Source organism: Macaca nemestrina, chromosome 3 (assembly GCF_043159975.1).
Source record: "Macaca nemestrina isolate mMacNem1 chromosome 3, mMacNem.hap1, whole genome shotgun sequence".
NCBI classification, from domain to species: domain Eukaryota; kingdom Metazoa; phylum Chordata; class Mammalia; order Primates; family Cercopithecidae; genus Macaca; species Macaca nemestrina.
In genome coordinates this window covers 50,312,410-50,338,278 of record NC_092127.1, presented here as the reverse complement: position 1 = coordinate 50,338,278, position 25,869 = coordinate 50,312,410, and the positions used below count along the sequence as shown (strand labels likewise).

The 25,869-nt window shown below is 39.1% G+C and overlaps 1 protein-coding gene across 12 annotated transcripts in view; it reads right to left on the bottom strand.

Annotated features, from left to right (window-relative positions):
- The window catches only part of LOC105493260 (E74 like ETS transcription factor 2), a 135,128-nt gene that overhangs the window by 66,080 nt on the left and 43,179 nt on the right, over positions 1 to 25,869 (bottom strand). For 11 of the 12 annotated variants that reach the window (XR_011620962.1, XM_071093018.1, XM_071093019.1 and 8 more), the window contains 3 exons: positions 21,109 to 21,193; positions 19,298 to 19,535; positions 5,972 to 6,137 (listed from right to left, as the gene is read on the bottom strand). Coding sequence is in view for 7 of the 12 variants with exons in the window: in XM_071093018.1 (XP_070949119.1) it covers positions 5,972 to 6,137; positions 19,298 to 19,369 (238 nt within the window). In the remaining 5 variants the exon portion in view is untranslated. Of the gene's footprint in view, positions 1 to 5,971; positions 6,138 to 19,297; positions 19,536 to 21,108; positions 21,194 to 25,869 lie in introns of those variants that run through there. The other variant, XM_011760782.3, reaches the window with a different exon arrangement.

Here is a 25,869-nt window from a genome sequence, read left to right as displayed (position 1 = left end):
AGGCAATTCTCTTGCCTCAGCCTCCTGAGTAGCTGGGATTACAGGTGTGTACCACCACGCCCAGCTAATTTTTGTATTTTTAGTAGAGATGGGGTTTCACCATGTTGGCCAGGCTGCTCTTGAACTTCTGACTTTAAGTGATCCGCCTGCTTTGGCCTCCCAAAGTGCTGGGATTACAGGCATGAGCCACTGCACTCGACCACATTTGTGCATCTTTAAATACCTAAATATTCATCCTTAAATGTTCTGCTTCAACTCAAAATCATCATGACTATTACCAAACTTATCTGCTTCACCAAAAATCTTGCCTTCCTCAAATCATATGTGCTATTATCACCATCACCAAGGGTCAAAAAGCAGAATATTTTACCTAACTGTGCCTCTCCCCCTTATATGTCATGTAAGATCATATATAGTAGTATAGTTTATACAAGCCCTTTCTGTTCCTGTTGCTACTACCTCGTTTTAATATTTCTCAAGTCATCCTTCAACTCATACTACAACAGCTAGTCTTCCTGTCTCATCTTTCCCCCTACAATTAATCCTATATCCAACTGAAATACTAAAATTGCATGGTACTTTCTTTTTAGAGACATGGCTCACTCTGCCACTCAGGCTGGAGCACAGTGGTACTACAATCATAGCTCACTGCAACCTCAAACACCTAATCTCAAAGGATTCTCTGGCCTCAGTCTCTCAAGTAGCCAGGACTACAGGTGCACGCCACCATACCTGGCCACTTTTTAAACTTTTTTTTAAGAGATGGAGTCTCACTGTGTTGTCCAGGCTCGTCTTGAATTCCTGGCCTGAAGAGATCCTCCCACCTCTGCCTCTGCCTCCCAAAGTACTGGCCCCCTAGTATTTCCTACTTAAAACCTTCCAAGTCTTTCTGCTTCCTTATATGCCTAATTACTGTTGAGATTTAATTCACGATCTAGTCATAGCTCTTAATGAAATCTCGTGCCAATGTCTTATTTACTCAAGATCTTCTGAACAAGCATTTAATTTCAATAGTCTACTCATTTATTAATTATATTTCCCTCAGTTTACAGTGCATTTCACCTACCTCCTATTTGTCCACCTAAATCCTATCATGTGTCCTTTACTTTCTCTAAAAAATTCCCTAATCCTGTAAATTGAACTTTCCTCTTCTGAAAATTCCTTTGAATTTATAAACAACACTCATTTGACTCTTGACTGTTTTGTATTTTAAATATAACATAGATTTTTATCTCCACAACTAAATCACCCCTGAAAAGAAACATGCTGAAAACAGTACCTTGCACATAACAAATGCAGACATAACCTGCTCTCACAAACTAAACTGGAAAGTTAAGGGGATAAATAGAGTAACAAGTATTTGTTAAGGTGAAAAATGAAGGGGTAAATCCTAAACAGCTCAGTCACCTTAGTCCAGTCTTTTTTTTTTTTTTTGAGATGGAGTCTCGCTGTGTGCACTGTAATGCAGTGGTGCGATCTCATCTCACTGCCTCTGTCTCCCGGGTTCAAGCAATTCTCCTGCCTCAGCCTCCTGAGTGCCTGGGATTACAGGCGTGTGCCACCACGCCCAGCTAATTTTTTGTATTTGTAGTAGAGATAGGGTTTTACCATGTTGATGAGGCTGGTCTTGAACTCCTGACCTCGTGATTCACCCGCCTCAGCCTCCGAAAGTGCTGGGATTACAGGCATGAGCCACCATGCCCAGCCTAGTCCGTTCTTAGAAGATTTCTATCAACTGATTTCTATCAACACTTACAAACTCCTGCAGGGAATCCAAAAAACTCCTTCCCTCCCCTTATTCACCATACCAATCTATCCAGCAGGCCCCTAGAACTGATGGAGTCTGCAGCCACTGGGGAATATATTTTATACCTGCCAGAATCAAGACCATCCTTCACTTATATTTCATCACTCTTCTTCAAAGTCTCTTTATCATTACTAATCTGCAATTGTTATCACAATCAATTTACTATATGTTTAGAGGAATATGCCTATTTTTAAAGTTTCAAAATATATTTGGTTTCTCCTATACAATTTTTTTTTTTTTTTTTTTTTTTGAGACGGAGTCTCGCTCTGTCGCCCAGGCTGGAGTGCAGTGGCACAATCTCGGCTCAGTGCAAGCTCCGCCTCCCGGGTTCACACCATTCTCCTGCCTCAGCCTCCCAAGTAGCTGGGACTACCACCACGCCCGGCTAATTTTTTGTATTTTTAGTAGAGACGGGGTTTCACCATGTTAGCCAGGATGGTCTCGATCTCCTGACCTCATGATCTGCCCACCTTGGCCTCCCAAAGTGCTGGGATTACAGGCGTGAGCCACAGCGCCTGGCCTCTCCTATACAATTTAAGAGAACATTAGTGTTACACATAAGCTCTATGAGGGAAATGTAGACTGTTAGTCTACAAAAAGGAGAAACAGCCCATAATCACTACTAACAAAATGAGAAATTCTTTTATATACAAAATAATAAAGATGGCTACATGAAAATCATAATATGATTTTAGTACTCCAACCCAAATGACAATAGAACACTGTTTATGATATGGACACATACATATGGGTATTTAGGAATAAAAGGGAAAAAACACTTCAATGAGAACATGCAGAGAACTGTCAGAACAAGCCAATAAATATAATTATAACATTTTTTACACTGACATAATCTAAATTATAATATAGGAGCATTCCATGAAGTTTTCCTAGACATACACAGGGAAGTATTCTATAGAGATCTCAATTCCCCCAATTCACCAAATCAAATCTGCCATCTTATAAGTATTCCTTTTCTTCCCAGTCACCTTCTTCTTTAAAACCTACATGTATCTGTAATCTGAGTTTCAATTTTATAAGAAATGAACCTAATCCTAATTCACTACCTAAAAGGAAATATGCATACCAACCTTTATTGATTTGTATACGCCCTAGATGTCAGAAGAATGAAAACTTTATCAGATTTTAACTCATTTAAAAATGCATTTGATTCTTTTTTTAGTTTTCTTGTTTGTTTGTTTTTTGAGATAAGAGTCTCACTGTGTCACCCAGGCTGGAGTGCAGTGGCACTATCTTGGTTTACCGCAACCTCCACCTTCTGGGTTCAAGCGAGTCTCCTGCCTTAGCCTCCCAAGTATCTGGGACTACAGGCACATGCCACCACGCCCAGCTAATTTTTTGTATTTTTAGTGGAGATGGGGTTTCGCCATGTTAGCAGGATGGTCTCGATCTCCTGACTTCGTGATCCACCCGCCTCAGCCTCCCAAAGTGGTGAGATTACAGGCGTGAGCCACCACGCTCAGCCTGATTTCTTAATAGAAAGAATGTTAAGTTCAGATTAGTTGATTTGAAAACTAATCTATGAATATTAACAATCTTTATAAAGTTACATTAAAATTCATGAGCCAGGCTGGGCACAGTGGCTTGTGCCTATAATCCCAGCACTTTGAGAGGCCGAGGCGGGCAGATCACGAAGTCAAGAGATCGAGACCATCCTGGCCAACATGGTGAAACTCCATCTCTACTAAAAAATACAAAAATCAGCTGGGCAGGCCGGGCGCGGTGGCTCAAGCCTGTAATCCCAGCACTTTGGGAGGCCGAGGCGGGTGGATCACGAGGTCAGGAGATCGAGACTATCCTGGCTAACATGGTGAAACCCCGTCTCTACTAAAAATACAAAAAACTAGCCGGGCGTGGTGGCGGACGCCTGTAGTCTCAGCTACTTGGAAGGCTGAGGCAGGAGAGTGGCCTGAACCCGGGAGGCGGAGCTTGCAGTGAGCCGAGATCACGCCACTGCACTCCAGCCTGGGAGCACAGTGAGACTCCGTCTCAAAAAAAAAAAAAATTAGCTGGGCATCGTGGCGTGTGCCTGTAGTCTCAGCTACTGGGGAGGCTGAGGCAGGAGAATCATTTGAACCCGGCAGGTGGGGGTTAAAGTGAGCCGAGATTGCGCCACTGCACTCCAGCCTGGCGACAGAGCAAGACCACGTCTCAAAAAAAAAAGAAAAAAAAATCCATGAGCCAGGATGGAACATGCACAATGAACTTCTGAGGTGCTTTTATACCATTTTAGAATGATATCAGTAATCTGCTTACATTTTCTTTTTGTGTTGAAGTAAATTTTAAAATTATTATCAAATATTCAAAAACCACTTACAAAAAAAAACATATCACAAAAGTAACTGTTATTTTATCTAGACTTCCTATATCCTCCTTTTCATAATCACTATTATCTCTGCCCAGCCAATGACATCATTACCCTGAGAGCTTAAGAAGACTGAGAAAATAAAATCCCTTAAGTAGATTACATTCGCTTCCTATTCTGAATTGGTTTTACCTGAATTAATCTAAATTAATAAAACATTTACAGTCAATTATACCAATAATAAGATTCAGCCAATCTGCTTTGGTATTTTAATATGATAAACATCCTAATTTACTAACTTACGCAAATTTGGTGCTATAGTTTTGATCTTTTTTAAAGTTTCCAATTTGCTACCAAAATCATAGTTTTCCTTATTTTTTGACCAAAACATCATCCAGAAATTTCAAACAGGTTCTACTTTTTTTTCCATTTAACTTAAGCTACCATACTTTTTTTCTTCTGCTATTAGTGTTCTGTTTAGTTATGCTATTGTAATAAAATCAGTTACAATATATAATCCAAAACATCATCCTACAAAATACTTTTAACTGTTCTACCTATCCTTTTCCTCAAGAAGAAAATTCATCTCTGCCACTATACTTCTAGCTTCAGACTGGAAAATTCTCCAAATTCTCATAAAAAGATAGGTATTATGTACTGTAAATCAGATACCACTCCAGACTACAGTCACGAAGCCCATATGAAGTGCTTGGATGCCTGGTCTTTTATTTGTTTAGAAATGGGGTCTTGCTATGTTGCCCAGGCTGAACTTGAGCTCCTGACCTTGAGTGAGCCACCTGCCTCAGTCTCCAAGTAGCTGGGAGTACAGGTGCACATCACCACACCCAGCTTGGCTACCTATTTTGATAAATGAAGTTTCCACTACACCTGGGGTTTGTTTGCTGGCACTGCAATCATCAGTGCTCTGAAAAGCAAGGTAACTTTCAATCCCTTAGCTCCACAAAAACTACAATTAGAGGCAGAACAGTTTTAAGCTGGAAGAGGCTAGTAGCCCTAAGGGGTACCACTGGACCTCATAAGCAGAAATACATCACATACTCAAAATTTTAATCATGAAAGTTTCCTACATTTATAAAAATGTATCTAAATAGTAAAGAATTTTTACTAGGATTAAACAACAGTATAATGATTCTTTTTCTCCATTAACAGCTAAGGATACATTTGCAGGTTTATTATTATACAAGAGTGACTACGGTCCTTCTGATAAAATACTCTATTTTCTTCATAATCAGTGGCAAAAACTAAAAGATTCCTCCAAGAATTATAGATACTAACCTCCAGTTAAACATAAGCTATCGCACCAGAAATAGACTGAAATACTAAGATCTCTAAGAAGACAAAAAGGAAAGAGGAAACTGATAGAACACTACAAAGATGCTGATATTAATGAAAAGAAATCATATTTCTCCATCAATATTAACTCAAAGAAACTTATAATCAATTAGAGAATGATAAAATAACATATTTATTTTTTTAATTTAAAAAGTTGTCCTCATAATACTAGCCTATTGACTTGTATAAATAACAGCTAGTATTTACACTCTCAGAAAAAAAATAATAAAATAACTTTATCATTATGTGAAACTATAATTTTGTGCATAGGGTCCATGATATAAGACTGCTACACCTCACAGAATTATACTGTACAACTTTTATATCTATACACATTCCCTCAAACATAGATGTTTCACTGGTTTCCAAGCTATACTAAATAGCATTAAAAAGGTTTTTCAGTATATTTTTCATCTGGCAATATTATTGTTGAAGCTTACAAAATGAGAAAGTTATAAATAATGAACATTTTATGAGATGTCTACCTGTTTCCACATTCTCGGTCTCAACTTCTTGTTCTTCTGCCACATCTTGCATCATATAAGTCTCATCATCATAAACCAGAACCTGGGCTGCATAGCCCTGCTCTAATCTGGCACTTGGAACTGGCTCCACAATCACTGCTGGATATTCAGAAACCTTTTCACTTTCCTATAAGAGCAAATTTAAAAAACAATCAACCTTTGTATTTACAAATTCTGGATTCACTTATAAATCCTTGAACTAATACAGTCTCGAGCAGTCCACATAATGAGTTTCAAATATTATAAATATGAATGTAAAAACCAAAACAAGAGATGAAAAGGGCTAACTTTAATAATCCTTTCAAGTTTCAAGAGGTAAGACATAGAATTAAACATTTTAAATAATCTGTGCTTTAGGATTAAGTTGACAGATTAAAAACATGCATATAATTTCACTTAATCATGAAAGCCGACTAAAACAACAGTAAAAGACTATTTTATACCTAAACCCACAAGGACAAGAGGTGAGAGCAACAAACAAGAAGAGATAAGAACAACAAAATCTTGTAAGACTGAAAGTGTCTGGATGAGTATTGAGTAGGTTAGCAGACCCAGCAAAGCCAAATCAGTCTGGCAGAAAAAAAAAAAAAAAAAAAAAATCTGAGAAATAACACACTGTACAGTGGAGAATCTACAGAAAGCAACACCAATTACACGCACTTTGATTCCTCGACCTTCTCTCTCCTTCGTGATGCTAAGCAACCAGACCTCCTCCACCTCGGCAGGAGATGGGCTACTTTCCAGAGAGGGAACAACAGCAGCATCTTTGAGGCATAATAGGCACAGCTGCTAGCATCATACTCTACCCAAAATGGAGTTTCCAACTAGCTTTTTAATCCATCACTTTTAATCATGAGCAAACAGCCAAATATTACTGAGCATCCAAGGAAAAGCCTCTAACACAGAATGTACATATACATACTCATATTCCACACAGAGAGAAGATACTATAAAGAACAGATCACAATTCAGTAAAGAACATTTTAAAATACAAGTCAAAGAATTCTTGGAAATTAAAGATACAATAGCTGAAATGAATAAAGGATTGGAAGATAAAATTAAGGCAATCTCCAGGCACCAGAGAAAAAAAGATAAAGCAATAGAAAACATGAGAGAAAAGATAGCAATATTAGATGACCAACCATTCCAGGAGGTCCACTATCTGAGTAACAGAGTTCCAAAAAAATAAATCATAAGGAAAAAACAAGAAATAAAAAGGGGAAAAAAAAGGTTTGGAAAGAAATCAACAAGAAAGAAGTAAATCAATAAAATTTTCTTTTTTTTTTGGTGGGGGGACGGAGTCATGCTCTGTCGCCCAGGCTGGAGTGCAGTGGCCGGATCTCAGCTCACTGCAAGCTCCGCCTCCCGGGTTCACGCCATTCTCCTGCCTCAGCCTCCTGAGTAGCTGGGACTACAGGCGCCCGCCACTTCGCCCGGCTAGTTTTTTGTATTTTTTAGTAGAGACGGGGTTTCACCGTGTTAGCCAGGATGGTCTCGATCTCCTGACCTCGTGATCCGCCCGTCTCGGCCTCCCAAAGTGCTGGGATTACAGGCTTGAGCCACCGCGCCCGGCCAATCAATAAAATTTTCTAAGACTGAAGGATATAAGCTACCCATTTGAAAGGACCCACCAAAGTGTCTAGTGCAAAAAAATTAAGGAACACATACACTGAGGCATATCACTGTGAAACATCCTCATATTGGGAACAGAAAAGATTCTACAAGCTTCTAGAAAAAAAAAACACAGATTACTATAGAGAATCAGGACATCGACTTCAGTTTTCTCAACAGTCATACTAGAAGGAAGATGACAGTTGAACAATTTCTTCAAAATTATGAAGAAAAATTATTTCCAATCTAGGATTCTTCACCCAGTCAAATCATCTTATAGAAGCAGAATAAAGATATCTTCTCAGACATGAAAGATCTCAAACATTTACCTTTCATGCATCCTTTCTCAACAAGATACTGGAAAGTGTATCCCATCAATAAGAGAGTGAATTTTTTTTAAAAAGATAACTATTGCAAATACAGGATACAAGAGATCAACATAGGAGATAAACAATGGGAATCTTCAGGAAGACTGTGAAGAGAGATTCCAGGATGCTAGCTATGCACAAGATTTAAAGGGCAACCAGTCCAGAATGTAGCAGCGTGACTCCTGAGACAGCATGATGAATCTGTCATCACTAAGATAACCATTGACATTGTTCTTAAGGACAGAATGCCCAGATGTCCGTTCTAGATTTTTATTGATATCTGGCTTGCCTTGATGTACCTACTCACTCCACCTGCCCTGCTGCCTGGATCAGCTAAGAACACATTTCACCCCGCAGATGTGTTCTGCTTTGATCTACAACGTGCTGGAGGAAGATTAATATGGGCTTAGAAATAAAAGATACAAAACAGCACTCTTCATGTGACCATACACCTGCTGAACAAATATGCAATACCCAGTCCATACCATACTGTAGCACTGCCAGATACCAGAGCAGGATGTGCCTTACATTTCTAAAAACTCATGGCATTGCTCACTGATTACCTGAAGACAAGCTCATGACACTCAGTGAACCTACACTAGACTATTCAGCTATCTTCTCCTGGAAGCCTTCATCTATTTATGATAATATTGTCCTTTCCTAACTCAATTAGCTTGGTAAACTATTTTTTCAAAATAAAATATTGTTTAGGGCTATTTTCATAGGTGGCAAAACTATAAAGAGAAGTAAAGAAATTATAATACTTAAGTCCAAACAACAGCACCTCTGGAAACAGCACCCAGCCGGGTTTTAATATTTCAATGGTTCCTTCTCTTTGACCATAAAAAAGCTAAAATCATTTTGCATTAAAAAATTCAGGGCTCACGCCTGTAATCCCAACACTTTGGGAGGCCAAGGTGGGCAGGTCACCTGAGATCAGGTGTTCGAGACCAGCCTGGCCAACACGGTAAAACCCCGTCTCTACTAAAAATACAAAAATCAGCCAGGCATAGTTGCATGTGCCTGTAATCCCAGCTACTGAGGAGGCTGAGGCATGATAATTGCTTGAACCCGGAAGGCAGAGGTTGCAGTGAGACAGGATCATGCCCCTGCATTCCAGCCTGGCTGACAGAATGAGACTCAGTCTCCAAAAAAAAAAAAAAATTCAGGCTGGGTTCAGTGGCTCACACCTGTAATCCCAAAACTTTGGGAGCCAAGGCAGGAGGACTGCTTGAGCCCAAGAGTTCAAGACCAGCCTGGGCAACATAGGGAGACTCTGTCTCTACAAAAAATAAAAAATAAATTAACAGCCGGGCGTTGTGGCTCTTGCTCATAGTCCTAGCTACTTGGGAGGCTGAGGCAAGAGGATTGCTTGAACCCAGGCGGTTGAGACTGCAGTAAGCCATGATCATGCCTTTGCACTCCAGCCCAGCAACTGAGAACGTCTCAAAAATTTTAAAAAAAAGAAAAAAATTAAACTCTCATTTATTTTAATTGAACTTTTAACTGATCTTTAATTGAAGTTAAAAGGCAACAAGTCCAATTAAAGAAGTTCTTTAACTGAACTTTAACTGATCGATTGAGACACATACTTCTATACATTTCTCAAAAAAATAGTCTAACTCCTTGACTCATCTATATATGTGTTGTAATCTATGTTCCACCACCTCACTGAAGCTATTCTCTCTTTTTTTTTTTTTGAGACAGAGTCTCGCTGTATCACCCAGGCTGGAGTGCAGTGGCACGATGTCGGCTCACTGCAAACTCCGCCTCCCGGGTTTACACCATTCTCCTGGCTCAATTTTTTGTATTTTTTAGTAGAGACAGGGTTTCACCGTGTTAGCCAGGATGGTCTCGATCTCCTGACCTTGTGATCTACCCGCCTTGGCCTCTCAAAGTGCTGGGATTACAGGCGTGAGCCACTGCGCCTGGCCTATTCTCTAAAAATATTTTTTTTGCTTTTTCTTTTTGAGACAGGGTCTAGCTCTGTCGCCCAGGCTGGAGCGCAGTGGCACAATCATGGCTCACTGCAACCTCTGCCTCCCAGGCTCAAACCATCCTCCCACCTCAGCCTCCTGAGTACTGGGACTACAGGCGTGTGCCACCACGCCCGGCTAATTTTTTTATTTTTGGTAGAGACAGGGTTTCACCATGTTGCCCAGGCTGGTCTCGAACTCCTGGACTCAAGCAATCTGCCCGCCTCAGCCTCCCAAAGCACTGGTATTACAAGCATGGGCTACCACAACCAGCCTCAAAATGTTAATAACAACCAAATTCCATTTCAGTTTTCAATCTCTGTTGCCTCGCCGCAGACTCATACATTTATTATCACCCTCATTTAAAAAATTCATTCTTCCAACTTTCTCTATCACTCTACTTTCTTTTTTTTTTTTGAGATGGAGTTTCACTCTTGTTGCCCAGGCTGGAGTGCAATGGCACGATCTCGACTCATCGCAACCTCCGTCTCCCGGTTTCAAGTGATTCTCAGCTTCAGCCTCCTGAGTAGCTGGGATTACAGGCATGTGCCACCCTGCCCAGCTAATTTTGTATTTTCAGTAGAGACAGGGTTTCTCCATGTTGGTCAGGCTAGTCTCAAACTCCCGACCTCAGGTGATCCACCCTCCTCAGCCTCCCAAAGTGCTGGGATTACAGGCATGAGCCACCGCACCTGGCCTACCACTCTATTTTCAAGAGTGTCCTCTGCCTCTTCTTTCATCTCCATAGACTCAAGTCTAGCCAACTTAGTGAGGTTCTATCTTCAGTGTCTCTATACTACCTTCTCAAGTAAGCCCACCCATTCTTACGGTTTCAAAAGCACCTCTACGCTGATAATGACTAAGTATTTGTCCTCTACTCTGACTCATCTTCTGAATTCCAAAACCAAACTTTAAACTACCAACTTTAACATCATTACAGGAATACTCAGCCAACACTTCAAGCTTAACATATCTAAATGGCACAAATTATCTACATCTCTCTGTTTCCCCACTCTGTGTTCTTTAAATCTTGGTTTCTTCATATTTAGAAAAGAGATTATAATATTTCTACCCTTTAAAGTCCCATGACTTTACACGCACAAAGTTCTTAGCATAGTATAAGTACACAGCACAGGGTAAGTTATTCAATTAGTGATAGCTGATATTGTATTTTAACAATAGAAATCGTTTTCAAGGCCAGGCGCAGTGGCTCAAGCCTGTAATCCCAGCACTTTGGGAGGCCGAGACGGGCGGATCACGAGGTCAGGAGATCGAGATCATCCTAGCTGACACGGTGAAACCCCATCTCTACTAAAAAATACAAAAAACTAGCCGGGCGAGGTGGCAGGCGCCTGTAGTCCCAGCTACTCAGGAGGCTGAGGCAGGAGAATGGCGTGAACCCGGGAGGCAGAGCTTGCAGTGAGCCGAGATCTGGCCACTGCACTCCAGCCTGGGCGGCAGAGCGAGACTCCGTCTCAAAAAAAAAAAAAAAAAAAAAAGAAATCGTTTTCAAATCTACTATTTGTCCTCAACTTTAGAGGGCACCTTTTCACATCACAATCAGAACTGTTTGTGTTACTTCCTTGCATAAAAAGCTTTAATGACTCCCCATTTGTCTAAAAGGAAACTTTGACATATTAAACAATGGCTTTAACACTCTTTGAAATATAACCCCAACCCACCTGTCACGCGCTGAATTGTGTCCCCCAAAAAGATGAAGTTTTAACCCCTAGTTTCTGTGAATGTGACCTTACTGGAAATAAGGTCTTTGCAGATGATCAAGTTAAGACAAGATAATTAAGGTGAGCCCTAACCCAATTTGACTATGTCCTTACAAAAAAGGGAAATTTGGACTCTGAGAGACACAAATGAGAAGGAAAAGGATGGAAAGACCCAAGGAGAACATCATCTACAAGGCAAGGAATGCCTGAGGCTACCAGAAGCTAGGAGAGAGGCATTAAAGAGATTCTCCCTCGTAGCCCTCAAAAAAAAAAAAAACAAACAACAACAACAACAAAAACTCTATCAACACCTTGATTCCTAAATTCTGGCCTCCAGAACTGTAACACAATAAATTTCTGTTGTTTAAGCAACCAGTACTTTTTTACAGCAACCCCAGGAAACTAATATACCACCTTTCTACCTTATTTCCCTACATTACTTAACATAAATTGATTAGTGGCATTGCTTCTAATTCCTAAATATGAACATTTCCATGACTTTTGTTCATGTTATTTTGTAGCCTTCACATCTGTCCAAATCCTTTTCATCTACTAAAGGCTTTTCATCAAGTGCCAGGGAATCTTCTATAATCCTCCAATCTGAATTAATTTTTCTATCCTACGTATTTATAGAACAAGTTGTTTGCGTAATATTACCACTGTTCATTGTCCCATATTATAATTATTTACAGATACAACTCCTTGACTGGCTATTAGGATATTTGAGAGCAAGAGTTATATCGTAGTCAATTTTTATATCCTCCTCAATAACACATGCTTCATATAAACTAAAGTGGCATTTAAATAGAGATATTTGTAGCTTGACTCAAAGAATAATAAAGTCAACAAATCTTAATATTAACAGGTATATATAAGTTCAACATTTGCTCATCTATGGAGGCAAGTAACCTCATGAGCCTTTTTTCTGCCAAATGATAGAGACCAGAGGACACTGCATGCAGCTATTCAGATAATTATTGCCTTGTACTGTGTAGAAGAGTAGCTATTTTTATGGGAGAAAGGGGATAGGAGAGAAGAAACCAGGAGTCTTTGCTTAAAAATAAAATAGTAAAAATAACACATGTAAAAGGTTATTTTACTTAGCATTACGTTGCTCAGGTCACCATGGATCTTGGCACAAGCTAATTCCCTACAAGCCAGGGTGCAAATAAAAAAAAATACAGGAAACACAGTTAAATTTGAATTTCAGAGAAACACTGAATAATAACTGTAAGAATGTCCCATGCAATATTTGGGACATACTTAAAGTAAAAAGTCATTTGTTGTTTATCTGAAATTCAAATTTAACTGGACATCCTGTATTTTATCTGGCAACCCTACTCTAAGTACTAACAGTGATCTCAGAAACTTCCATTTAAGGAGAGAGATTCTTAGTTTAAAGAGGCAAGACAAGTGCAATGCTGCAATGTTTACCTAGAAAGTGCTTTTATATGCACTCAGTCATTGCTCTCCAGGTATCAGTAGTTTCCAAAGACAAGTACAATGAAATGACTGAAAGCGGTGGTATTGTAACCCTTTTCTCAATGTACTTTAGGAATATATAGAAAGATAATAAAATTCAGGAGTACGTTAAAAGTACATACATTTGTTCCACATTTTCTCTTTTGCGGTAGAGTAAGATCACCTTCAAAAATCTTATCAAAACTGAAAAATACCATTTGGCAGGCTTTAGGGAGGACTCATCTCCCCTACCTCTCCATGGTTTAACCCCAGAAACCACTCCAAATAAATACATCACTAGAATAAATAATGATGCACTTGCTACGCAAACCCAGTTTTAAGACAAGTCTCCTAAGCTAGATGTTCATAATGCCAAAAAAAAGAGAGAGAGATAGAAAACATACACCCATACTAACAAACATCCATACAATGAGAAACTATTCAGCATCCATTAAACAATTAAGGCAGTTAGAGCTATATACTAGCTTGGAAAAATATTCATGATACAAACAAGTGGGGGTGGAAGGAGGAGGAAAATCAGCCATAGAATAGTACTGTTGTCTGATTCCACTTATATATTTATTTTACATATACATTTAAAAGTCTGGAAAAAAATACACCTCAAATTATTAACCTGGTGAGAGAGGTGAGCAGACAAAAGATGGACTTTCATTTTCTCAGTATGTCTGAGTTTATTGTTTTTTACAATGATCCTGATAACTAAGAAACATCAAAATACTTTTTTCATTTAAAAATAAAAATTGGTACAAAAACCAAACCAAAACAAAACAAAAAAACATAAAGCCAATAACGGGTAATTTGACAACTTTAAAAAGGAATCCATTCGCAAAATATAAAACTTGTTGGAGAATCTGCCTCACCAGATGAAAATCTTTTTATTTTTCTAATGAACTTTCACAAATGTAAACATCTCTTTAACTACCATCACAGTCAAGAAATAGAACATTTCCATCACCCCAGAAAGTTCCCTCATACCTACTTTACCCATCAATCCCCACCACCACATGTGCATGCACACACACACATACACACAGACCTAGGCAACCACTGATCTATCCCTATAGATTTCTATCCCTATAGATCGGCCTTTTCTCAAATTTTATATTGAAATCAACAGTTCTCTTTTGTGTCCAACTTCTTTACTGCTGATATTTATACACATTGCTGCATGTATCAATAGTTCATTTCCCTTTATTGCTGAAAATTCTATTGTAGATATATCAATTGCTTATCCATTTGCCTGTCTTCATATGGCTATAATGCTCCTATGAACATCCCTGGTCTTGGCTTCCCTTCCTTTCCATTCCATTCGATATTTACCTAAGAGTCAAATTACCAGATCATATGGCAATTGTACATTTAATTTTTTAAGTACTCAAATAATTTTCCAAAGTGGTTATATTACTTTACTTTTTGGGGGGGGGGATGAAGTCTTGCTCTGTCGCCCAGGCTGGAGTACAGTGGCGCAATCTCGGCTCACTGCAAGCTGCGTCTTCCCTGTTCACACCATTCTCCTGCCTCAGCCTCCCGAGTTGCTGGGACTACAGGTGCCCACCACCATGCCCCGCTAATTTTTTTATTTGTAGTAGAGGCAGGGTTTCTCTGCGTTAGCCAGGATGGTCTCAATCTCCTGACCTCGTGATCCCTCGTGATACCTCGTGATCACCTCGGCTTCCCAAAGTGCTGGGATTACAGGCGTGAGCCACCGTGCCCAGCCTACATTCTTATAAGCAATGTATGAGAGGTCTAGCTGCTCCTTATCCTTTCCAACATGTGGTATTACTCTCATCAATTTTCCTCGTGCTGTGTGTTTGGTAGGATCGTCTTGGGTTTTAATTTACATTTCCCTGATGGTTAATAACATTGAGCATTTTTATATGTATTTAATGTTCCATTGATCTACACGTCTGTTGGCACACCAATACCACAATGCCTCAATTAGTGCCGCTTTATAGAAAGTCTTTAAATCAGATGTGTAAGCCCTTCAACTTTGTTCTTAACCACAGTATGTCTTCCAATCCATAAACTTGGTACATCTGTCTATTCAGGTCTTTAATATGTCTCAACAGTATTTATAGTTCACTGTACAGAGGTCTTTTATATATTTCATTAAACTTTTCCCTATTTTTTTTTTTTAAGACGGGGTTTACTATCTTGCCTGAGCTGCACCTGAACTCCTGGGCTCAAGTAAGCCTCCCACCTCAGCCTTTAGAGTAGCTGGGACTATATGCACATGCCAGGGAACCCAGCTGCTTTTTGATGCTCCATTAAATAGTACTGCTTCAGTTTCCAATTTTATATTGCTAGTATATATAAATAATTGATTCTTATACACTCACCTCATATCCTCTGGCTATTCTAAATTTATTAGTTCTAATAGTTGTGTCGATTTCTTAGGAATTTCTAGGTACACAATTATATCATCTAGAAATAAAGACAGTTTTACTACTTCTTCTCAAAGCTGTGAGTCTTTTATTTTTCTTGCTGCCTTGTAGTAATGCTGCCAGTGCAATGCTGAATAAAGGTGGTTAGGACAGACATCCTTGCCTTGCTCTCAACCATTAAGTATGATGTTGGCTGTGGGTTTTTCACGATTCACTTCACCAGGCTGAGAAAATTGCCCTTTATTGCTTGTTTAGAGAGTTTGTATAATTAATAGGTGTTAAATTTTGGCTAATGGGTTTTCTGTAACTGCTGATATAATCACCTAATTTTTCTCTTTCACTCTGTTGATATGGTGAATTACTTGATTCATTAAACTTACCTTCATGGGATTTAAAAAAAATTGGTTATGGCATTCTACCATTTATACACTGCTAGATTTGACTGCTAGTTTTTTCGTTTTGCTTTTTTGTTTTTTCATTGTTTTTGTTTGTTGGTTTGTCACCCAGGCTGGAGTGCAGTGGCACCATTACGGCTCACTGCAACCTCTACCTCCCAGGCTCAAGCAATCCTCCCACTTCAGCCTCCCAAGTACCTGGGACTACAGGTGCATCCCACCATGCCTGGCTAGTGTTTTTTTTTTTTTTTTTTGCAGAGACAGGGTTTTGCCACAGTGCCCAGGCTGGTCTTGAAGTCCTGAGCTCAAGAAATCCACCTGCCTTAGTCTCCCCAATATAGAAATGGGGGTCTCCTGTGCGGCTTAGGCTGGTCTTGAACTCCTGTCCTCAAGTGATCATCCTGCCTTGGCCTCCCAAAGAGTAGGGGTTACAGGTATGAGCCACCACACCAGGCCCAATACTTCTCTTAATATTAAATTATTAAATTATCAGAATATATTTAAGTCATATTTGGTAGTTTGCATTTTTAAATATATGTCTACATTTTATATATTTATTATTTTGAAAAATGATTTTTGCAACTATACTCATTATAGTTTACTATTTTGTGACATTTTCAGAAATAGAATAATCCTAATTGTATTAAATGTATTACTTTTATAATCAGGGGAAAAGTTACAAAGAAAGCCTAAAAATAGTGATAATAAAACTCCAGATACCTACCACTTTTTAAATATTTATTTTTTTCTTCAGGTTCTGGGACTCTGATTTTTGACCTGACAAAATTTTGACAGGTCAGTTTTCATCCCATTCTACATTATAGAATATATATACTATTATACATATACTATTTTATATATATATGAATGAAACATTCCTGAAAAGCTGCTCCTAAGACAAAAATCTATCTTTCAAATACCACCATCCTCAAATCTCCCTTTGTAAAATCAAACCATGTTTCCAGCATTAGTGGCTTTTCTCTCTTCCTGCAATTCTCTTCCCCTAGATATTTCTATTGCCCCACCCCTCACTTCATTTAGCTCTAAACTAAACTTCACCATTTTGGTGAAGCCTTCCTTGGCTGCCCTAATTAAAGTACTCCCTACCAAGTTCTCTATCCAGCTCTAGTCCTGAATTGTTTTTCATAATATTTATGAAATATTTATCCCTAGTGCCTAGAAAAGTAGTTAAGACAGTTAAGTGGTGAATTAATATTTGTCAAAGGAAAACATGAATGAAAATAAGTGGCCACTTACGTAGCATAAACAAAAAACTCCCCAGAATAGTTTGCCCTACTATCTTGCTTGAGCTGCACCTGAACTCCTGGGCTCAAGTAAGCCTCCCACCTCAGCCTTTAGAGTAGCTGGGACTATATGCACATGCCAGGGAGCCCAGCTGCTTTTTGATGCTCCATTAAATAGTACTGCTTCAGTTTCCAATTGTATATTGGCCATACTACCTGACATGCTCATTAAGGATATAGTCTTCTTCTGACTTACTTTATAAAATGTGATCACCCTATAAGACTACCACATAAATCACTAGTCAATAATAACTTGGTAAAGTCATTTCATTTATGAGATTCTTTCTTCCACAATAATAAGTTCTCCTGGCTGTGAACACTGAAGTTCCATGTAAAGAAGAAAAATATAAGAAGTATTCCAGAAACAAACTGTTTGTCCTCATTTCCCCCATATTAATTATACCTTTTAATCAACACAAGGTAAAGATATTCTGCCTATTGTTTTTGGTGGCTCCCCTCACAGGGTTAAAACAGAGCAAAACTATATGGCAGGAGAAAGCATTCGAGGAAAAAGCAATGTTTGGTCTGGGTCATCTAAGAGGGGATGGCAGTTCCCCAATCCGTAATGTCTTCGGTGAGTCATTCCTGGAGGTGATCATACAGAAAGTGAATCTCGAGGGAAGAAATAAGACATTGACTATGGGAAGAAAGTATGTTCTGTAGCTGTGGCTTCTCTTAATGGACTTTGCACCAGTTTTGGATTTGAATACAAAAGACACAAGAGTTTTTGAGTCCACTGAGAAAAGAAAAGGAAGACCTTCACTATCCTATTCCCAGTGAATTTGCCCACAGCTGATCTGGATCTTAGAAAAATGAGCAGACACCAAGGAGGCAAAAAAAAAAAAAAAAAGAATCCAGACTACAAAACACAGAGACTGATGTCCTAACTTGTTTCTCAAGCATGCCATTATACCGTTATACTGTTAGCAAGCACGAGCAACGCAGCATCTTTCACAGAAAATACAGAAAACAGATTTTTTTTTTTTTAATATAGAAAACTCTCTATTTCCCCACCTCAGCTCTGAACAAATATTATCGGTTATTATGACAGCACTATTGAATTATAATTTAGACTCTTTCCAATATTCACTCTTTTTTTTTTTTTTTTTTTTTTTGAGACAGAGTCTCGCTCTGTCGCCCAGGCTGGAATGTAGTGGCGCGATCTCGGCTCACTGCAAGCTCCGCCCCCCGGGTTCACTCCATTCTCCTACCTCAGCCTCCAGAGGAGCTGGGACTACAGGCGCCCGCCACCACGCCCGGCTAAGTTTTTATATTTTTAGTAGAGACAGGATTTCGCAGTGTTAGCCAGGATGGTCTCAAATGCCTGACCTGGTGATCCGCCCGCCTCGGCCTCCCAAAGTGCTGGAATTACAGGCGTGAGCCACCGCCTCCGGCCCCAATATTTACTCTTTACTGAATGCTGAGAATTGAAGCCAGGACCTGGAAGCCCCTATATTTCTAGTACTGTTATTTTTTATTCTCATCTAATTCTTCAATGTTATCAATAACAAAATAACCAAATATGCTAATGATTCAAAATTCTACATGCATAAAATTTCAAAACCTGAATTCATTTTCTGACTATCTAAATTCATAAGTGTTGATATGAGATTAAAATACAATGGATCTCCACACTGATTAAGATATAAAATAATCAAGAAACAAAGATAATAAGTAAAGTAAAGCACATACAAAATTCTAACTTAGAATGAATCTAATTTAGGTATATACCTACATCATAATCCAAGACAATGCGTTTTATTAGGGATTTAAATTTAAGTCTCAACTAATATTATAGTGTTCTTTCCATTTGTTTCCTCCCTCCAAGTTCATTCTAATATATGTATGTTCCAACAATTCACATGAGCCCTGCAGTACCTTCCTTGACCTTCTATTACCTAAATTATAAGGGTACACGACATGTACATGTATAATTTCATGCTTTGTACATTTCTACTCTCAAATATGTTTCCTATTAATTTCAAAATTAGTTCATGCACAAATTTCTATGAAGAAAATAGAAATGTAATTCATTGAATGCCTAACCTCTTGATTTTCTACTCCATTGCTGGAAAGCTCCAAAATAGTACCTCCACTGTCAACCACTGCTGATGTCATTGTTATTCCCTGAGGAAGCTTCAAATGCTATTAATCAATGAAATTAAAGGTTCATTGATGGTTGCCAGTGTTATAGGTTTGCATTATCATGTTTTAAAAGTCAATAGAGATGGAGTGCAGTAGATATCCAGAAATCCAGTCTTCTAAAGATGATTAACCGGAGACCCTAAAAAGAGGAAGAATTTGAAAAGTTATCTTAAAAATTACAGGAAGGACATAAAGTGTAACTTATTTTGCAATCTAATTTTAACCCTGAACTAAGAAAAAGAAGATAGGCTTCTATATCCCTGTGTCAAAAGAGGGCAGTAATGAACATTCTACCTCTTAAGAGTTAGTAATCAAGTTCATAAACATACTGAATAAGTTCTTAACAAGCAATTGTACATAGGTAGTATTATGATATTCATATTCTAGGAAATAAAATGTTATAATTGTGCCAGGCACGGTGGCTCACACCTGTAATTCCAGCACTTTGGGAGGCCGAGGCAGGCGTATCATGAGGTCAAGAGATCGAGACCATCCTGGCCAACATGGTGAAACCCCGTCTCTACTAAAAATACAAAAATTAGCTGGGCGTGGTGGAGTGTGCCTGTAGTCCCAGCTACTCAGGAGACTGAGGCAGGAGAATCGCTTGAACCCAGGAGGCAGAGGTTGCAGTGAGCCAAGATCGCATCACTGCACGCCAGCCTGGCGACAGAGCGAGATTCCATCTCAAAAAAAAAAAAAGTTGTAACTTTCTCCCTTTATAAAGATGTTGTTTTATTCCTGAAATATGTTAGTTTCTAGAAATGTTAAAGATCTCTTATTCATTTAATATATAAAATGTGCCAGACTGAGAAAACGTTGAATCCGATTTCCTATTTAACAAATTAAAAGATTATTGATTCTTAAATATTTCATTCTTCTTCTTTGCCTCATCTGGTTTGTTTGTTTGAACAATCAGAACTGTCTTTTGCTTATGGCAGCAATCTCATTTTGTATTCACACTTTGAATACACTATGAATCCAGGAACTGTATGTAAGACAGATTAATTTGAATTGCTTATATTTTCAAATAAAGTAGTTTAAAATTAAAGTAGTTACCACTTGGAATGCCTTTGATATTATTTTATCATACTTTCCTCAATTGTTTTGATATTAGTTCTATCATACTTTTCCTCAATTGTTTTGATATTAGTTCAAGATGCAATATAGCAAATGGTTTCAAGTAATTTCTTAACCTCTTACATTTTTTCCCCTTCCTACATCATCTGGATTTATGCATTAAATTATTCCTAAAAAGTTACTTTTTATTTGATTTCATTTATGCGAAAATGTTCATACAGAGGAAGTATGAAGATTTATTACTAACAGAATTTTTTCATGTCAAAAAGAATGCAGAAAAATCGAGCATATCTGAAGAGAAAGTATATAGTTCCCATAAATCATTCCATTAATATTATGCCCTTGTATTATGTTTGCCTGCTGGCATCATACAGATATGGAAATAAAACAATAAAGAATTTCCAGAAACTTCTAGAAAAATGAAATACCTGAAAAAAAGCAGAAATTTCATCCTACTGATCAGTACTATTAGCCTCCTTTTTGATCTTATAAACATAAAATGGAAGAGAAAGTCTTTGTATCTTAAGAAGAAAAATTAATAAAATTCCACAGTCCCATCATGCTATCACCATATAAGGTAATATAAATAACTATTCCCAATATATATAATAATAGCAGAAATAAATGTTACTTACAGTTTGTATGTTAAGTAGTCTAAGCATCCTTCACTGTTTTCACAACTTCGGAAGAGCTAAAATCTGAACCAGTAGTTCTTTGGAACTACCAGCGGGAGGGGAAAAAAGACAATATTAATATAATTATATTAAAAAAGCACTAAGCTCAAATAGATGTGTCTGAGATAGTAAATACTTAATAAAACAAATCACTTCCAAAGCCATATGTCACACATTCATATAAGGAATATAATAAATTATTTCTAGGTTTTTGAGAAATCAGAGCTTTTCTCAAACTTTAAATTTTAACTCACCACTACATAACAACTATTGAGTGAGGACAGAACCAACGTATGAAGCCTATGCTCCGTATTATGGGCTGTATTTCAAACAGGTTCTTGGGTTTTTTTTCCTCCATTGGGCAAGTTCTAATAACAGGTTCTTACTAAGTGGCTACAGGTATAACCTCTGCTCCCCAGGAGTATAAAATCAAGTTTCAAAAATAAGACTAGCCCAAAAAACTACTATAAAACAATGTTTAAGGAAAAAAAATTTTTAGAGTTGGGGTCTCACTCTTGTCACCAAGGCTGGATCACAGAGGTGAGATCACAGCTCACTGCAGCCTCAAATTCCTGGGCTCAAGCTATCCTTCTGCCTCAGCCTCCTGAGGAGCTGGGACTACAAGCATATGCCACCATGCTCAGGTCAGTATTTCTTATTTTTAACTTTTATTTTTAAAGATAAGATATTGCTATGTTACCCAGTCTGATCTTGAACTCCTGGCCTCAGGTGATTCTCCCACCTCAGCCTCCTGAGTCACTATTAGACATGTTCCTGCTATCTCACCCCACCGACTTAGCATCAGCACCCATCCAAACATCCCAAGCCCTACTTCTAACTCCCAAGCCTCCTCAAATAGTCCTCCTTCTTTCAAAGGCTTAAAGACTTAAGCACTTGACTTAAGCAATTGACTTAAGCACTTGATCGTAGGCCTTGCTCCATCAATTATTCCTTTTTCCTTAACCTTCTCTTACTACCATTGGGCTCCTTTCCCTCAAAATATAAGCATTTGCAAGATCCTCTCATCTTAAAAGTAGAAAAGTTGACTGGGCAAGGTGGCTTAGGCCTGTAATTCCAACACTTTGGGAGAGGGAAGCAGGAGGATCACTTGAGCCCAGGAGCTCCACACCAGCCTGGCCAACATAGGGAAACCCCTGTCTCTACAAAAAATAAAAAACTTAGCCGGGCCTGGTGGTGCAAACCTGTAGTCCCAGCTACTTGGGAGGCTGAGGTGGGAGGATCACTTGAGCCCAGGAGGTTGAGGTTACAGTGAGCCATGATCCTGCCACTGCACTCAAGCCTGGGTGACAGAGCAAGATCCTGTCTCAAAAACAAAAACAAAGGAAAAGTCCTCTTCCATAATCCTGCATACCCTTCCAGCTACTGCTCCAGTTCCTTCCTTTCTCAGGTAAGTTTCTAGATAAGAAATCTTTTATACTCTGTCTCCACTTTCTAATTTCTCAAGTACTCCTCCTTCTATCAAAGTTTGGCATCCATCCCTACTCAACTGAAATTTTACTAAATTCCACTTGTAGAATCCAATGGATACATTTCTCTCTTCATAGGACTTGATGCCTCTGAAGCATCTGACACTGTTAATCACTCCCTTCTTGAAACTCTACCTTGAATTTATCTTTTCCCTCTCTGGCTACTCCCTTTCAATTCCCCCTTGCAGGCTCAACCCTCATTTTCAAGGAGCCTGGGACAAGAGTACAAATGGAAGCCTACATACCATGTGTCTAAATATTTTTTAAAGTTCTAAATCAAGCTGTTAAATTATTATTCCCTCCTCCTATCTTGACTAATAACAACCTGAAAGGCCAAGTTCTATTTTTGAGTTCTCAGGCTCCCTTAATGTTACGTAGGGACACAGGAAGGAAAGTCCATACCCCTTCCCCTTGTCTGCAGCCAACTCCTTTTCTCTTTCCTCCTTTAGCTCCACTTTATACTACGAAGGACTTCATATGCACACATATATAAAGCCTACAGCTCTGGTCACATGACTGCAAACAGCTGCTCCTTGGCCATCCCTTAAACACAGGGGATCCCATATGTGTTGTACAGTCAAGAGAGGAGAGAATCAGAGAAGAGAGTTGTGAAGGGACACATGGGCAGGAAATTCTAGGATCAAATATTCAAAGATTGATCTAGAAAGAGACCAGGTAGACTAGTCACCTTGGCCCCCACAAAGTCTTCACTCTATGGGCAGGGGTGTAGCTTCTGGAGGAAGACGATATGAGGACCTTTAAAGCATAGGTCTTTTGTTCCCAGTTGGCAAAGTCTTAGGACAGTGCTGCTCTCTGGTCAACCCTTACAGGTGGGTGTTTCCAAGATCCCATCCCTAGTCCTTTTCTCTTCAGATTGTTTACACTCTTTCTAAGGTATGAAAACTCCTACAGCTTCACTCAAATCTCTCTTCCAGATTTGCCTACTAGATGTTTTATTGCCTCTACTTCACTGAAATTAGATATGGTATACATAAATACTAAGCATTGATACCAGGATAACCCAGGCACTCCACTCATTAATTCAATCACACAACAAATACTAAATGAGCACTATTATACGATAGCACAATTTTAGGTGCCTGGGTCCAGTAGTGAATAAAGGCAAAGTCCCTGTTTTTATGGATCTTATATTACAGAGGAGAGAGAAAAAAATAAAATAGTATACCATACGTGTAGATGATGCTGAAGGCTAAGGAGTTAAATTAACCAGAGACAGGGATTATATGGCAGGGAGAGCTGCCAATTCAGATTGAGTGGTCAGATAAGGACTCACTAAAAAAGCGACATATGAGCAAAAACCCAAAAGTAGAAGTGAGTTGTGGCAATGCCTGGGGGAAGAGCCTTCTAGTCAAAAGAAATTCAACACCCTCAAGAGGATGTATGCCTGACTAGTTAAAGGATCAGCAAGGGGACCCAATACAGCTGAAGTGAAGTGAGCAAAAGGAAGAAAGAATAGTTGAAGAGGACAGAAAGGGAAGGGAAGGGAGCCAAGTAGGTGCCCTGTCAGGACTCTGACTTCAGAGAGAAGGAAGGTTTTACACAAAAAGATGATCTGATTATTATAAGGATCATTCAGATGCTGGGTTGAGAACAGACAAGGGGACAAGAGCAGAAACAGGTGTCAGTTAGCAGGCTACAATAACATATGTTGTGCAAAAGTAATTGCAGTTTTGCCATTACTTTTAATGTAATGCAAACTACTTTTGCACCAACCTATAATTGAGATGAGAAGTGATACTGGCTGGGACCAGAGTGGTAGTTCTGGAGGTAGTGAAAAGTGATCATAGCCAAGCATGATGGCACACCCCTTTGTCCCAGCTACTCAGGATGCTGGGCAGGTTGAAGCTACAGTGATCCAAGATCTCACCGCTGCACTCCAGGTTGGGCGACAGAGTGAGACCCTGTCTCAAAAAAAAAAAAAGTAGTCAATCTTTAGATATATTTTGCAGATAAAAGGATGACATTTACAAGCAAAATTGATGTGGATTGATTAGTATGAGAGAAAGAAAGAAGCCAAGAATGAATCCAGGCTGGAGGATTCTCAGAAGATGATGGAGTAGGATATACCAGGAATCTGTATCCCTATCTAGACAACAATTGCACTGGCAGACTCTACCTAATGTAATTATTTTGGAATTCTGGAAGATACCAAAGGCTTGCAACCTCCAAGGGAAGGCTTGGACAATAAATTGTGGTTAATTTTGGTCATTCTAGCTCTCAGCACAGAATCAGCTACCCATCCCCCAACTCGAGGGTAGACAGTTGTGCATGTGTTCCTGGAACAGTGTGCATGCAACTTGTGAGGGCCATGGTAAGCAAAAAGGACTATTTTCCAAATATCAGGGATCTGTGCTCTGATCACTGATTATTGCTTCTGATCACAGAGGAGCACACAAAGAAATGAGTAGATGTTATTGTTAAGCCTCTCCCCCTCTGGCTGAAGTCACTTCTAGGGGACTTAAAAGGCCAGCAAACCCCATTTTACTCTTTTTTTCCCTTTTGAGAGCCACACATTAAAGACTAGGACATTTGGCTGGGCGCGGTGGCTCACATCTGTAATCCCTGCACCTTGGGAGGCCAAGGTGGACAGATCACTTGAGGTCAGGAGTTCAAGGCCAGCCTGGCCAACATAGTGAAACCCCGTCTCTACTAAAAATACAAAAATTAGCCGGGCGTGGTAGTGGGCGCCTGTAATCCCAGTTACTCGGGAGGCTGACGCAGGAGCTTGAGCCCAGGAGGCGGAGGTTGCAGTGAGCCAAGATTGAGCCACTGCACTCCAGCCCGGGCAACAGAGCAAGACTCTGTCTCAAAATAAAAAATAAAATAAAATAAAGACTAGGACATTCAAAAACTATATATATGGAAAAATGTGTAAAGTGACTACACAAGCCCAGGCTCAGAAAAGACCTGAGAAGACCTTAAATACACCTTAGGCTGATCCTTGCCACAGAGTCAGCCTACAAAAATTTAAATTTTAATTAAAAAAAAAAAAATCCCGCCCTCCCGAAGATGGCAGATGGGAGGTAGTGTTGGCATGCCTCTCCCACTTGGAAAGAAAAAATAGTGGATAGAGACTCGAACTGTGAACTTTTTTCAAAGAAGCAATACAGGAACTTAACGGAAAAATGGAAAGAAACCACAGATCCTTTGAAAGAAGGGGCGGGCTGCAGTCTACACCATGAGCCAGGTAAAAAACTGTAAGTCCCCAGAGTAT